The sequence below is a fragment of the Salvelinus fontinalis genome, chromosome 28 (assembly GCF_029448725.1).
Source record: "Salvelinus fontinalis isolate EN_2023a chromosome 28, ASM2944872v1, whole genome shotgun sequence".
NCBI lineage: Eukaryota > Metazoa > Chordata > Actinopteri > Salmoniformes > Salmonidae > Salvelinus > Salvelinus fontinalis.
This window is the reverse complement of record NC_074692.1, coordinates 24,082,746-24,097,337: the sequence shown is the minus strand read 5'-3', so window position 1 is coordinate 24,097,337 and position 14,592 is coordinate 24,082,746. Positions and strand designations below refer to the sequence as shown.

At 42.0% G+C, this 14,592-nt stretch overlaps 1 protein-coding gene across 2 annotated transcripts in view; it reads left to right on the top strand.

The window, feature by feature from the left end:
* Nucleotides 1-2,764: 2,764 nt before the first annotated feature.
* LOC129826464 (ceramide transfer protein-like) overlaps nucleotides 2,765-14,592 on the top strand; it is a 45,815-nt gene continuing 33,987 nt past the window's right edge. Inside the window, exons 1-3 of one of the 2 annotated variants that reach the window (XM_055887222.1) lie at nucleotides 2,765-2,874; nucleotides 3,524-3,649; nucleotides 4,391-4,525. In XM_055887222.1, coding sequence (XP_055743197.1) covers nucleotides 3,557-3,649; nucleotides 4,391-4,525 — 228 coding nt within the window. In that variant the 5' untranslated portion in view covers nucleotides 2,765-2,874; nucleotides 3,524-3,556. Of the gene's footprint in view, nucleotides 2,875-2,900; nucleotides 3,650-4,390; nucleotides 4,526-14,592 lie in introns of those variants that run through there. The other variant, XM_055887224.1, reaches the window with a different exon arrangement.

Sequence of the window (14,592 nt, the reverse complement as noted above, 5' to 3'; positions counted from 1 at the left end):
TTAACAAGCTAGCTACCACAATATGTACCAAAAGTTGGTTAAAAATATTCTAAACAGCTAGTAACGTTTGAAGCAAGTTTCCAACTATCAATGACAAAAACAAAATTATATTTTGTTTGTGTACTGGCCGAATTTAGCGCCGTTATAAGTATCTTCTTTGCCGGTGCATCCTGTCTTCGGTCTTCACTCCTGAGTTTTGAATTTGCTTTCGCATGCTAGTGTAACGGATGTGAAATGGCTAGCTAGTTAGCGGGTACGCGCTAGTAGCATTTCAATCAGTTACGTCACTTGCTCTGAGACTTAAGTAGTGTTGCCCCTTGCTTTGCAAGGGCCGTGGCTTTTGTGGAGCGATGGGTAACGCTGCTTCGTGGGTGACTGTTGTCGATGTGTGCAGAGGGTCCCTGGTTCGCGCCCGTGTCGGGGCGAGGGGACGGTTTAAAGTTATACTGTTACATTGGTGCCGTGACCCGGATATACTGTTACACTAGCAACGTCATTAATGGGCAGGACCGGAGGTGCAGTCAGAGAGGAAGAGGTAAAGAGAGAGGCCCAACTCGACGGAAAATCTGTCTCCCTCCAGCAGGTGGCGTTTTAATCTCTTTGCACACCAAGCAAGGAGTTTTTGTGTGTAGATCAATGAGTTTAGAATTTGGTAAAACATTAAATGAAAGACCTATTTGCAACGTGAGGTTTATTTGATTGAATATAATTTTCTTAATGCTTAATTTGTTACGCGTGTACTGATATAAAGGTACAATATAAGTAGGACACATGACATCCCCGCAAAAAACTTTATATCAGAGTTGTCTCGAGATGGCTATGCATATTCATGACATGAGGCTAGTAGCATAGCATCTCTCCATTGAGTTCAGCACAGGTGGCAGCTGAGGGAGAAAGGCTCAATTGGAACGGCCGGAACCGAGCAAATGCAATGGCATCAAACACCTGGAAACCATGTGTTTGATGTATTTGTTACCATTCCATCTACTCCACTCGTCATTACAGCGAGATCGTTCTCCCCAATTAAGGTGACACCAACCTCCTGTGGAATACAGGTGGTTGAAGTCAACAACCCTCATCAAATATTCAAAAATGTTGGAAAATAATTAGATCCACAAATCCAAAGAAAGGATATACGGGAGCTAGACAGCCTGCTGTGCTGCTTTGTGGACAACTACTCCAATTGTTAGGGCGGAGAGACAAGTATCTTGTCTCTATAGAAGTAGAAAGAGTTGTTCCTGCAGGAATGCCCGGCGGGTAGAGAGGCCAATTGATGAAGAAGAAGCTGGAAGCATGGATTTTGTGGGGACGGTTGAGTGGGAAAAGGCTACAGAGACAAGCGGGAACCACAATAACTTTTGTTATGAATGTGGGGACCTACTGCCTCTACCTAAGCTGGAGGAGACAGTCTTCTGTTTCAGCTGTGATGAAGGAAAGAGGAAAAGGGGGAAGAAGGCGTCGAAGAGAATGAGGAAAGCGGAGGTTGAGGTTGAATTTGATGAAGATGGCAATAGAAAGGGAGATGGGGAGGCGAAGAAGACTGGTGGCAAGTACAAGCAGAGCAAGGAGTATGCCAGGTCAAGTGCTGGAGGTGAAATAGAAATGAGTGAGAGCGAGTTAAATGGAGTGGAAGCTGTGGTGAAGAGCTCGGAGCCCGAGCCTTTCATCAATGGACATGATAAAGAACAATCTCATCCAGTAGGAGTAACATTTTTTGAGAAAGTGAATCCTTGCCTTGGCTGATCCATTTGTGGTTTCAGGGTGGGTGGGAAAGGAGTTGGGTGCAGCTGAGTCATTGAAGGTAACACGTAGTGGGCTTGTGATATTTGTGTATGTTTCTTCTGCCCAGAGGGAGCGAGATCGGTTTATTGCTTTGCTCTTAGGAATAGGGCGCCATTGAAAGGAGTGATTACTGGGGTAGAGGTAAATGTGAAGGTGGACCAGCTGAAGGGGAAGATTCCCGGTGTTTGTGATGCTTGTCGTTTGGTGCGATGCAGACTGGGTGGCATGACTGGTGAGAGTCATTGCCTGTTCTTTTGAGTTTTGATGTTGTCTTTGCCCGATAAAGGGATGTTAGAATATTTCAGTTATCCCGTACAAGGTTTTGTGCTGAACCCATTACGTTGTTACAGGTGTCAAGTTTTTGGGCATGTGGCAGCAATGTGTGAGACGTGTGCAGAAGGGCATGAGACAAAAGGAATGTGCAGTATTGGGGAAAGAAGCATATGTGTTAATTGTAGAGGTGGCCATGGTGCTGGGGATCAGAAAGAAGTGTCCGGTGCGAGAGAGGCAGGTTGAGGTTACCAGGGTTAGAGTAGTGCAGAGGGTGTCATATGCTGACACACTGGAAAAAAGTAGAGGAAGATGGGTCAGGGTGAGGGATCCTGATAAGATTAACGTTCATAGCTATGGTTATCAACTGTACAGCAGAGATGGAACATAGGTCACAGAAACTAGATGTTGTGGTGGCAGAGAAGTTTTTTGGGGTACCAGATTTGACTTCAGAAGAGTTACAGGGTGTGTTGGGTGGTGGTGTCCTGTTGGCCTGGGGAAAAGAGCCAGATGGGTTTAAATAATGGAATAGGGTTGTGTGTTTTAATGAGTATAAGGTTAATGTAGGGTAATTGTTGATATCATTTTTTCTCCATTTTGTTTTGTGGATCAAAGTATAATGGATTTATACCCCGGTCAAGTTGTTGGTGGTAATGCATCATAATTTGTATGCCAACCGCTGTTAAACCTAACTCAAGAAGAAGATGCAGGAATGCCCAACATCCAGGAACGCCCCGAATTGCGACCGCAATTGCAACCTTCTCTACAGCGCTGATAAACAAAACCTTGACAATACATGTCCATCTACCTAAACTTTAACAGGTGAGCCAGTGTTATTGATTTATTAATATGATCTCTCTACGTAACGTGATTAATTTACTCAAACAATGGAATATCACATCGTAGCAAGTGATTTTGATATAGAGCTCATATATTTTGCGCAGTTTCTGCATAGCGGCGATGATACCGAACAACCACAGGCGGAGGCAAACAGGTTTGGGTCGTCCGGTTCATGACAGCGTACTACAGATTCGCGGGGAGGCTAGCTATCGTACTGTAGGTTCGCGGAGTCTGAGGGCGTCTCTGAAAGGATTTGCCCTGTGTAATTGATCGTAGAGGATATGGCGCATTTAAACAGAAGGACTATTTTGACTGCTGCGTTTTGACTGGATTGCTAGCCAGCTAACTAGCTTTAGCTAAATGCATTGCATTTGCTTCTAGCTAACTTGAGATAGCAAACGTTACGTCGTGTTGCTATCGAAACATATAGCCTGCAAGAAGTTGTGGATTTAACGCTACGTTAGTTAGCTAACCATGCAATTATTGCATGCCAGAGACAATCAGGAGTGGCTTGCTTAGATATACTGTCTCATGTTTTGCTACAACGTTTGCCCTCTAACCGATTTGGCAACACTCGCTAGGCCAAGTGTTATCAATTTGTGTATTTTAATTTGCTCGTGGTAAACGCTAGCCTCTAGGTAACTACCAACAACTTGGTTGTTAAATGTCGGAGAAGAGTTCGAACTCGTCGGGCTCAGATGAAGATGTGGATCCCGAATCTGGGCAGCCTGTTGAACTCGGTGGCGTTCTAAGCAAGGTAAGTCAAACAACAAACAATGTATCTTTATTCAAATAGATAATTAGGACTTGATCCTCTAAAAAAAAAACACTATGATACAACTACAATAACTAAATACCTGCTAGCTTTTATTCAAAGTTTGATGTGCCCATTGTACACTTCCCTATGGTGTACAATGGTTGGGTCAGATTGACAATCTAAATTACTATCAGCCAATAGGTACAACAAACAAACGGCCGCTGTTACTAATAACAAGCTGCCTGGGCCAAATTGCAATCAGGGATTGACATTAAAGTCTTAAAGACACTTGCCCAGTATTTTTTGGGGTTGCTCGAGGATTATGATCAGTTGAAAATGTAAATGAGCTATTTATACACAGAAGTGCCATATCGCCTGCCTTTCATCTACACATGGGGAGGAATCAAAGATTCCTTTTAGGCTACTGGAATTCTTTGCAGTTTGGTTGTTATTTTATTTGATCACATGCCCAATGGGACAACATCAAAGCAGGCTCCACTGCTCAGTTCACTTGCCTCAAGCAATATGGTGACCTTTAATGTCAATCCCTGGCCATTAATGGCATCCTTTTGTGGGACATGCAACACCCACTTCTCTTTCAATTAATCAGGAAATTAATTTAACCAATCATTGTTATCTATAGTGATTGTGTGAAACTAAATACATGACCCCTGTCCTACTGTAAGTACACCGCTAGTAGAGTTGTAGGCTTGAATATCTGCTCTTATGTTTTGTTGACAGTGGACCAACTACATTCACGGATGGCAGGACCGGTGGGTAGTGTTGAAGAACAACACTCTGAGCTACTATAAGTCAGAGGATGAGCGGGAGTACGGCTGCAGGGGCTCTCTGTGTCTCAGCAAAGCTATCATCACTGTAAGTAAGAGGAAATGTTCATTTCCTCTCAGAAAGCAGCATTATGGCACATTTTGTCAAAAAGGTTTGTTCAGACACTGAAATGGTTTAAGAGAAATCGCCCAGTTATGAGGCTGTTAGTTCACAGTAGGGGATAGAGAGCAGTTATTTATTAGACAAGGGCATACTGACACTACAAGGAGCACCAGTTGTAAACACATATACATTGTTCTTTATTAGGCATCTGAAATCCTGATTCTGTATTGTAATCTCTGTTATCCGTTGTGTGCCATGCTTCTGTTTCTAGCCAGTTGACACTTTATTCTCCTCAGGCAGGCCTCCTGTTGGTTAGATAAACTGAAATCCAACTCCCTGGTTAAACATTCTATTTTCTTTCTGAAATACCATGGTTCAGTACAGAGGCCCAACAAATGGTGTTACTGCTATTTGTGCAATAGGATTAAATGACTGAAATCAGATTAAAACCATAATATGGCTTGTTGTAACTTCCAATGCAGCTGTTTTTATCTCAATATTAAATATAATTTCTGAATAACAACTAAGTAACAATTAAATACCTTACAGTGATTGTTTTCAATTAAATGGTCAAAAAGAAACAAAAATTGCTTCTTAGCAAAGAGCAATTTCTCATGCAAGAATTTTGCTAGGGCTCTCTGGGAGTGGTCTGAGTTGGGAGGGGAAAATGACAAATTAGCTGTTATTGGCAGAGAGGTTTGGAACTCTTTCTCATTGGTCTATTAACTCATTTACCATCTGGTAATGTCACCAGGCAGGCCAAAAATCCATCTCACCAAAACAGGCTGAAATTTCAAGCAGTTGTTTCTAACAGCTCTCACACTAAGGGAAGGGAAAGGTACAACTGAGTAGTTATTACCAACTGAATGCATTCAACTGAAAAGTGTCTATCGCATTTAACCCAACCCCTCTGAATCAGAGAGGTGCGGGTGGCTGCCTTAATCAACATCCACGTCATCGGCTCCCAGGGAACAGTGGGTTAACTGCCTTGCACAGGGGCAGAATGACAGATTTTTACCTTGTCAGCTCGGGGATTAGATCCAGCAAACTTTCGGTTACTGGCCCAACGCTCCTACCCGCCAGGCTACCTAAAGGACATTATCATAATTTACACAGTATTATTCCAACCTCATAGTGTAGATATATACAGTACCAGTCAAAAGTTTGGACACACCTACTCATTCAAGGGTTTTTCTTTATTTTGACTATTTTATACATTGTAGAATAATAATGAAGACATCAACTATGAATGATCAACATGGAATCATGTAGTAACCAGAAAAGTGTTAAACAAATCTAAATATATTTTATATTCTTCAAATTGCCACCCTGTGCCTTGATGACAGCTTTGCACACTCTTGGCATTCTCTCAACCAGCTTCATGAGGTAGTCACCAGGAATGCATTTCAATGCAAGAACAGCTCAAATAAGCAAAGAGAAATGACAGTCCATCATTACTTTAAGACATGAAGTCAGTCAATCCGGAAAATTTCAAGAACTTTGAACGTTTCTTCAAATGCAGTCGCAAAAACCATCAAGCACTATGGTGAAACTAGCTCCCATGAGTGCCACAGGAAAGGAAGACCCAGAGTTACCTCTGCTGCAGAGGATAAGTTATATAGAGTTGTCAGCCTCAGAAATTGCAGCCCAAATAAATGCTTCACAGAGTTCAAGTAACAGACACATCTCAACATCAACTGTTCAGAGGAGACTGCGTGAATCAGGCCTTCGTGGTCAAATTGGTGCAAAGAAACCACTACTAAAGGACACCAATAATAAGAAGAGACTTGCTTGGGCCAAGAAACTAGATCAATGGACATTAGACCAGTGGAAATCTGTCCTTTGGTCTGATGAGTCCAGATTTTTGGTTCCAACTGCCGTGTCTTTGTGAGACGCAGAGAAGGCTAACTGAGGATCTCTGCATGTGAGGTTCCCACCGTGAAGAATGGAGGAGGTGGTGTTATGGTGTGGGGATGCTTTGCTGGTGACGCTCTCTGTCATTTATTTAGAATTGAAGGCACACTTAATCAGCATGGCTACCACAGCGTTCTGCAGCGCTACTCCATCCCATCTGCGCTTAGTGTGACTGTCATTTGTTTTTCAACAGGACAATGACCAAGAAGGAGAGTGATGGTGCTACATCATGACCTGGCCTCTACAATCACTCGACCTCAACCTAATTGAGATGTTTGGGATGAGTTGGACCGCAGAGTGAAGGAAAAGCAGCCAAGAAGTGCTCAGCATATGTGGGAACTCCTTCAAGACTTTTGGAAAAGCATTCCTCATGAAGCTGGTTGAGAGAATGCCACGATTGTGCAAAGCTGTCAAGGCAAAGGGTGGCTACCTTGAAGAATCTAACATATATTTTGATTTGTTTAACACTTTTTTGGTTACTACATGATTCCATATTTCCTAGTTTTGATGTCTTCACTATTATTCTACAATGTAGAAAATAGTACAAATAAAATAAAAACCCTTGTAGGTGTGTCCAAATGTTTAACTGGTACTGTATAACACAGTATTTTTTTTATTGTATTGGGCATTCAGGTGAATGGTGTCTTTGTGCTTCTAAGAGAGCATTAGTTCCTTTTTTCTATGTAAATGCAACAGACTACAAGGTTTTAACTACTAGCACCACACCTACACAGTCAGTGGCACTCAGTCTGTTGATAATGAATGCAGAAACTAGCCATTGGCAGTGTTTGGAAAGCTACTCTGAAAATAGTTTACCAAGCTACCAGTCACTTAACACTGGAAGAAGTTAAGCTACACTTAAGCTAACCTTACGAGTAATATAAACTCAGCAAAAAAAGAAATGTCCCTTTTTCAGGACCCTGTCTTTCAAAGATAATTCGTATAAATCCAAAACTTCTTCATTGTAAAGGGTTTAAACGCTGTTTCCCATGCTTGTTCAATGAACCATAAACAATTAATGAACATGCACCTGTGGAACGGTCGTTAAGACGCTGACAGCTTACAGATGGTAGGCAATTAAGGTCACAGCTACGAAAACTTAGGACACTAAAGAGGTCTTTCTACTGACTCTGAAAAACACCAAAAGAAAGATGCTCAGGGTCCCTGTGCATCTGCGTGAATGTGCCTCAGGCATGCTGCAAGGAGGCATGAGGACTGCAGATGTGGCAAGGGCAATAAATTGCAAGGTCAGTACTGTGAGACGCGTAAGACAGCGCTACAGGGAGACAGGACGGACAGATGATCATCCACGCAGTGGCAGACCACGTGTAACAACACCTGCACAGGATCGGTACATCTGAACATCACACCTGCGGGACAGGTACAGGATGGCAACAACAACTGCCTGAGTTACACCAGGAACGCACAAGGTCCTCACCAGACATCACCGGCAACAACGTCGCCTATTGTTGTCGTCCACCGTTGCTGGACCAGACAGGACTGGCAAAAAGTGCTCTTCACTGACGAGTTGCGGTTTTGTCTCACCAGGGGTGATTGTCGGATTTGCGTTTATCGTAGAAGGAATGAGCGTTATACCGAGGCCTGTACTCTGGAGCGGGATCGATTTGGAGGTGGAGGGTCCATCATGGTCTGGGGCGGTGTGTCACAGCATCATCAGACTGAGCTTGTTGTCATTGCAGGCAATCTCAACTCTGTGCGTTACAGGGAAGACATCCTTCTCCCTCATGTGGTACCCTTCCTGCAGGCTCATCCTGACATGACCCTCCAGCATGACAATGCCACCAGCCATACTGCTCGTTCTGTGCGTGATTTCATGCAGGACAGGAATGTCAGTGTTCTGCCATGGCCAGGGAAGAGCCCGGATCTCAATCCGATTGATCACGTTTGGGACCTGTTGGATCGCAGGGCTAGGGCCATTCCCCCCCCACACACACACAGAAATGTCTGGGAACTTGCAGGTGCCTTGGTGGAAGAGTGGGGTAACATCTCACAGCAAGAACTGTCAAATCTGGTGCAGTCCATGAGGAGATGCACTGCAGTACTTAATGCAGCTGGTGCCCAGACCAGATACTGACTGTTACTTTCGATTTTGACCCCTCCCCCCCACCCCTTTGCTCAGGGACACATTATTCCATTTCTGTTAGTCACATGTCTGTGGAACTTGTTCAGTTCATGTCTGTCTGTTGAATCTTATGTTCACACAAATATTTACACATTTCTTTTTTTGCTGAGTTTAGTTTACATAAAGTAATTTTGAAAAAGTAGTTCACTACATCATTATTATTTATCGCGAAATAGCTAGATCTAAATCTGAAATATCATAGACCTCAAATTACATGAACAGATCACTCTGGAGTTGTGTTAACAAAGTTTGTGTTTAATAGGCTAAATTAAAACGATGTTTCAAGTGAGAATTAGGAAGGTCTGAAGCCAAAAAATGAAATTCTTTCCTACTACTCATATTTTATTTTTGTAGGTCCAGTAGTTGGATACATGGTAAATAGTAATTAAATACAAAAAATACTACCAAGATCTGAATTTAGTTCAACTAGCACCAAGCTACTGCAAAATGTTGTTAAATTATTAGTTGAACTACATGTAGTTCACTACTCTCCAACACTGGCCATCGGTTAATGTCTTGCTCAATAGAGGCCAGCTTCACTTTTAGGATGTACACCATAGACTCGGTACAGTACGCTCACCTCACGCTCACTGTAGATACAGTATTTGTGCAGAAAATGCAAGTCTGATAATTCCGCCTCAGGCTATGGCTCAACCTCATGCTGTGTCACAACACCGCAGGCTATTGTTTACACATCGCTCTCAGAAGTATCTGCTGCATTTGTTCAGTATCCTGTGCTTCTTCCAAGAGGGATGGAAATCATACACTGCTCTTTTCATGCAGTATGTGTGTGTTTGTCAGATGTATTAGGTTTTGTATTCTCTGTTATGTTTATTTTCACGCACAAGGTAAAATATCTTCACATTAGAGTTGATAATGATGGTAATACTGGTACTAACTACTAGTGATGCACCGATATGACATTTTTGGCCGATACGATATTTTCCTTGCCAAAAAAAACAATACTGATAACCGATACTTAAAATTTTAGCGTCCTTTTAAGCATTCTAGTACAGTTAAATAGGTAACGCACACATGGATGCAGCGGTCTAAGGTACTGCATCTCAGTGCAAGAGGCGTCACTACAGTCCCTGGTTCGAATCCAGGCTGTATCACATCTGGCCGTGATTGGGAGTCCCATAAGGCGACGCACAATTGGCCCAGCATCGTCCGGCCCATCATTGTAAATAAGAATTTGTTCTTAACTGACTTGCCTAGATAAAGGTTACACACACACCACACTGACCGAAAAGTTATTTTGTTGGCATTTACGTATGTCCCCATTACCAGTAAAACATAATCAAAACCTATTTCTTTCACTTACTTGCTGTGCTGTTTCGTTGTTCAGTCGTTTCATTCTCAACCAGGATTTCTTTGGAACGCCGTTTGGGTTTTTGCGTGCCAAAAAAGATACTTGACGTGTCAAATAACACAACGCAATCTGTTTCAGTAGCTATATAGTTAGCTAGCTAACTATATAGCTAGGTGTCTTCTAAAATAACCCTAATTTATGGTCGGACCCATCTGTGAAGCTAGCCACAATAAGGATTAGCCACAATAGTGGACTTAGCAGTTAGCCTTCAAAATAAAACTATTGCATAATTTTACTATTTGGTAATTTGCATCAGTCAATGACATACTTTTATTTTGAAGGCGAACCGTAAATTCCACTAGTGCCTAATCCTTATTGTGGCTAGCTTCAAAATACACAACCCGGTCCGGTCGACCATCACTAGGCAGATGAAGCTAGCTGGCTGCTTATAACGTTAGCTTTGGGCAACAGGGTTAAGTAGCTGGCTAGCTATTTATTTTCATGAACTGAAGTTCAATTTCAGTAGGCGAACAACAAGTGGCAACCTAGCTAATACTTACTCACAAGGATTCCTAAGAATAATGAAAATGACTGCAGTTTCCACTGGTCATTGTTTTCAGGCTGGTTGTATTGGTGCTAGCTAGGTACCAAGCTAAAGCTAGCTACCCCAGAAGTTGCGGTCGAACAAATGCTTTATTACCAACGCGGTATTGTGAACACATTGTACGTGTTTGCTTGTTTGCAGACTTTTTTGTACAGCTTTGACAGTGCTATTGTATCTTTTCTGACACGCAAAGACCCAAACGTCGTTCTGTAGTATGCATGTTGTGAAGCTAATAGCAGTGACACTATTACTGTGTAACTCCGGTAGGGCAACATCTGAAAAATAGCGCACTTGGTAGTGTGTACTGGTGCTCGACCAGTCGGCGAAAGCCAACATCACCCACGACAGAACGGTTGATTGTCAAGGGCAATGAATTCCATTATCTTGGCTTAAATGGATTTCGCCTTTTGAGTTGTCTCGCTGAAATGTTGTTACTCTTTCAAATGACTGCTGGACTTGTTGGCTGCTTGATCCACACAGCAGACATTGTGTGGGGTAGGTTAGGATTTTACGTGGCGTTATTACGTCATGCACCTACTTCATAGGTGCACGGTAGTTTTGACATCGGTTTTTAACATCGGCGTTAAACTAGACATACCAATGTTGGCATTTTTAGCTAATATCGTCCGATTCCGATATGCTTACCAATATATTGTGCATCCCTACTAACTACTATAGATAATGTCAACAATACATTTTTATTTATTTTTTAACAACAAAGGATAAAAGCGAAGCAACTGCAACATCCCAAGGATACAAGCGAAGCAACTGCAGCATTGGCAGCTACAGTGTTCTCAATCAGATCTCTCCACACACACGGATAGGGATAGATTGCAGCACACTGTGCTCCTGGAGAAGGAGCGAAAATAAATAAAGCCAGGCTTTATGGTCTGTGTCTGATACAGCCTTGTGCCAGTGGACTTAATGGTTCTTCTGAGTCACACAGACAGCAGAGAGGTTCTTAAGGACATGCTTGATAGGAGTAGGGTGAAGCTACCCTTAGAAACTGATCTAAGGTCAGATTTGTTTTTCTTTACAATGGATAGTGTTTCGGGGAGGGGTAATCTGGTTACAGATCTCTGTTCAATGACAACTTCTACCCAGTACTAGTTGGTACATGAGGTTAAAGAGAAATCAGAAGTTGAAACTAACTTATGAAATGGAACACATAGGGATTGTTTTAGCTTTATGATTTAACAAGCTCAATACAATTTTGTGAAATTTTGCATTCATTACATGTATGTTCTAGATACTGTGTGGTGTGGGGGCTCAGCAGTTTTTTGTCAAAGGTTACAGGAAATAAAACGAGGAGCTTTATTAATAGTTAAGGCCCTACAAAATTTGCGATGCAGGGAATGTGGACGGAATCCAGACATTAAAACATAATTCAACAATATTTAATCATGTCTTGAACTTAGTAGGAAATCAATTAATTTGCCAAAGATTATGATGTCATGAACGAAATGCGTAGCCTAAGTGATTCGTATTTTTCTTCAACTTTCTGAAGAGGCAACTGCTCGTGAATCCCCATGTTTGTGCGCGTTTGTCTACCACTTTGTGTAGCCGTTAGCGAGGATGCTAATGACAACTGCCTTCTGGTAGATGGAAAGGGTTTCATTAAAACCTTCTCAATTAAATGTTAACTACAAAGTAGTCTGTGCCTACCTGGCAGAATGAGATCATGATTATTTGCATCAATCCAGTAGGGATTTGTTTAGCTAACTCAGCAATCACGTGTGCTACAGAAACACTGCTAGCCAAGCAAGTGTCTTGCTGGTGCACACTTGAATGAAAGGTTATCTACACCCAAAAATGAAAATTTCTTAGGTTTTCCCTAGATCTCAAAAGTGGTCTCAAATTGTTGTTTTTCTATTAAAAATGTGTGATTTTTTAAAAGAGAACATTAAAATCGGGGGGAAAAAGCTGAAACCTGGGAAAACTAAATGGAGAAACTAATAAGTTTATTAAACTGGGGCAACATCAGCTGGCATCAACAGGCCATTTCTACTGGAAGAGGAGCTCGAAGTCAGAAAATGTGGAGAAAAAGGCCTTTGCTGTCTTTAAGGAACAGATTCCAAACCCAGGTTATTGGTGTAGCCGGTTCGAATCCCCAAGCTGCCAAGGTGGACAAATCTGTCTTTCTGCCCTTGAGGAAGGCAGTTAACCCCCAACAACTGTTCCCCGGGCACCGTGGACGTCACTTTAAGGCAGCCCCCCGCACCTCTCTGATTCAGAGGGGTTGGGTTAAATGCGGAAGACATTTCAGTTGAATACATTCAGTTGCGCAACTGTTTTCCCTTTCATTAACTTTGATCACTTATACTTTAATAACAACAACAAAAATCTAGAAATGTATGTCCATTAGTTTCTAGTGGATAGACCATATGGACCAAAATAAAATACCCAAATTATCTCTTCCAACAATTTTTTTTTTAACAACTGCCACCAGTTTTGGAACCAATGATTTACATATTGACGTAGCCTTTACTTTTTTTACATATATTTATTTTACTATTTCACGCTGAAACTCTCATGTTAAACACCAATGGTATTGTTAGTAGTTGATGTTATTCTTTAACACAGACCCCAATGCAAATCAGGGGGAGGAAATATGTTTATTCAAAGAGGATAAATCATAGATGTTATGCTGAGAGGTAGATAGATGGTCATTCTCCCCTGTCCTTAGTGATGCTTTACTGTGGTTCTCTCCCAGTTCTCCACAGAACAAAGGGACAGCATGTCGTTTTATAACCCAGGCCTAGCCAATTAGAATTCCTTGCAATAAAACTGGGCCAAATAACAAGTATCCTATTTCAGGCTCACTGTATAGACAAATCCCTCCCATACCCATTGCCACCTGTGGACGTCGGGCCCTCATACCACCCTCATGGAGTCTGTTTCTCACCGTTTGAGCAGACACATGCACATTTGTGGCCTGCTGGAGGTAATTTTGCAGGGCGCTGGCAGTGCACCTCTTTGCACAAAGGCGGAGGTAGCGGTCCTGCTGCTGGGTTGTTGCCCTCCTACGGCCTCCTCCACGTCTCCTGATGTACTGGCCTCTCTCCTGGTAGCGCCTCCATGCTCTGGACACTACGCTGACAGACACAGCAAACCTTTTTGCCACAGCTCGCATTGATGTGCCATCCTGGATGAACTGCACTAACTGAGCCACTTGTGTGGGTTGTAGACTCCGTCTCATGCTACCACTAACCACTAGTGAGAGCACCGCCAGCATTCAAAAGTGACCAAAACATCAGCCAGGAAGCATAGGAACTGAGAAGTGGTCTGTGGTCACCACCTGCAGAATCACTCCTTTTTTGGGGGTGGCTTGCTAATTGCCTATAATTTCCACCTTATGTCTATTCCATTTGCACAACAGCATGTGAAATTTATTGTCAATCAGTGTTGCTTCCTTAGTGGACAGTTTGATTTCACAGAAGTGTGATTGACTTGGAGTTACATTGTGTTGTTTAAGTGTTCCCTTTATTTTTTTGAGCAGTGTACTTAAAATGTATTTTTTGAAAATGACAATAGAAACATGAAAATACAGTATAAAAAACATTAGCACTAAGCATAAAATAATTTACATTAAACACCTTGCATTTCTATAGAACTCAAAGGGCGTATTGTACTTGCTGTTACAATAAGAAATAGATTCAACCAAAGTTATAGAAAATAGGTATTAACAGGTGTAATTAGGATGTCCCTTACAATTCCTACCACATTCTGTATTGTGAGAACTCACAACAACAAAAAACATTTCTACAAGACAATATTCAATCGTCCTATTGGAAAGGTAATCATTCACCAAGTCCTTTAAGTGACCAGCTCTTCCACACTGGTATCAGTCCCACATTGTCAGAACATCATTTCTAATAGTTATCAGTCTGCCAGTAGTGAGAAATTCTTCTTCTGTTCCACTGGTTAAGGACTCATGTAATGAACACTTCACCGGTGATCTTGTATCATTTCAAGTACAGTCCTTGGATCAAGGGATATTGCTTCAGCTTCAGACGGTAGATTCTCACAACCTGTAACGAAGGAAACAAAAAAGTGAAAGTAACATGTCCTGGTTTCAA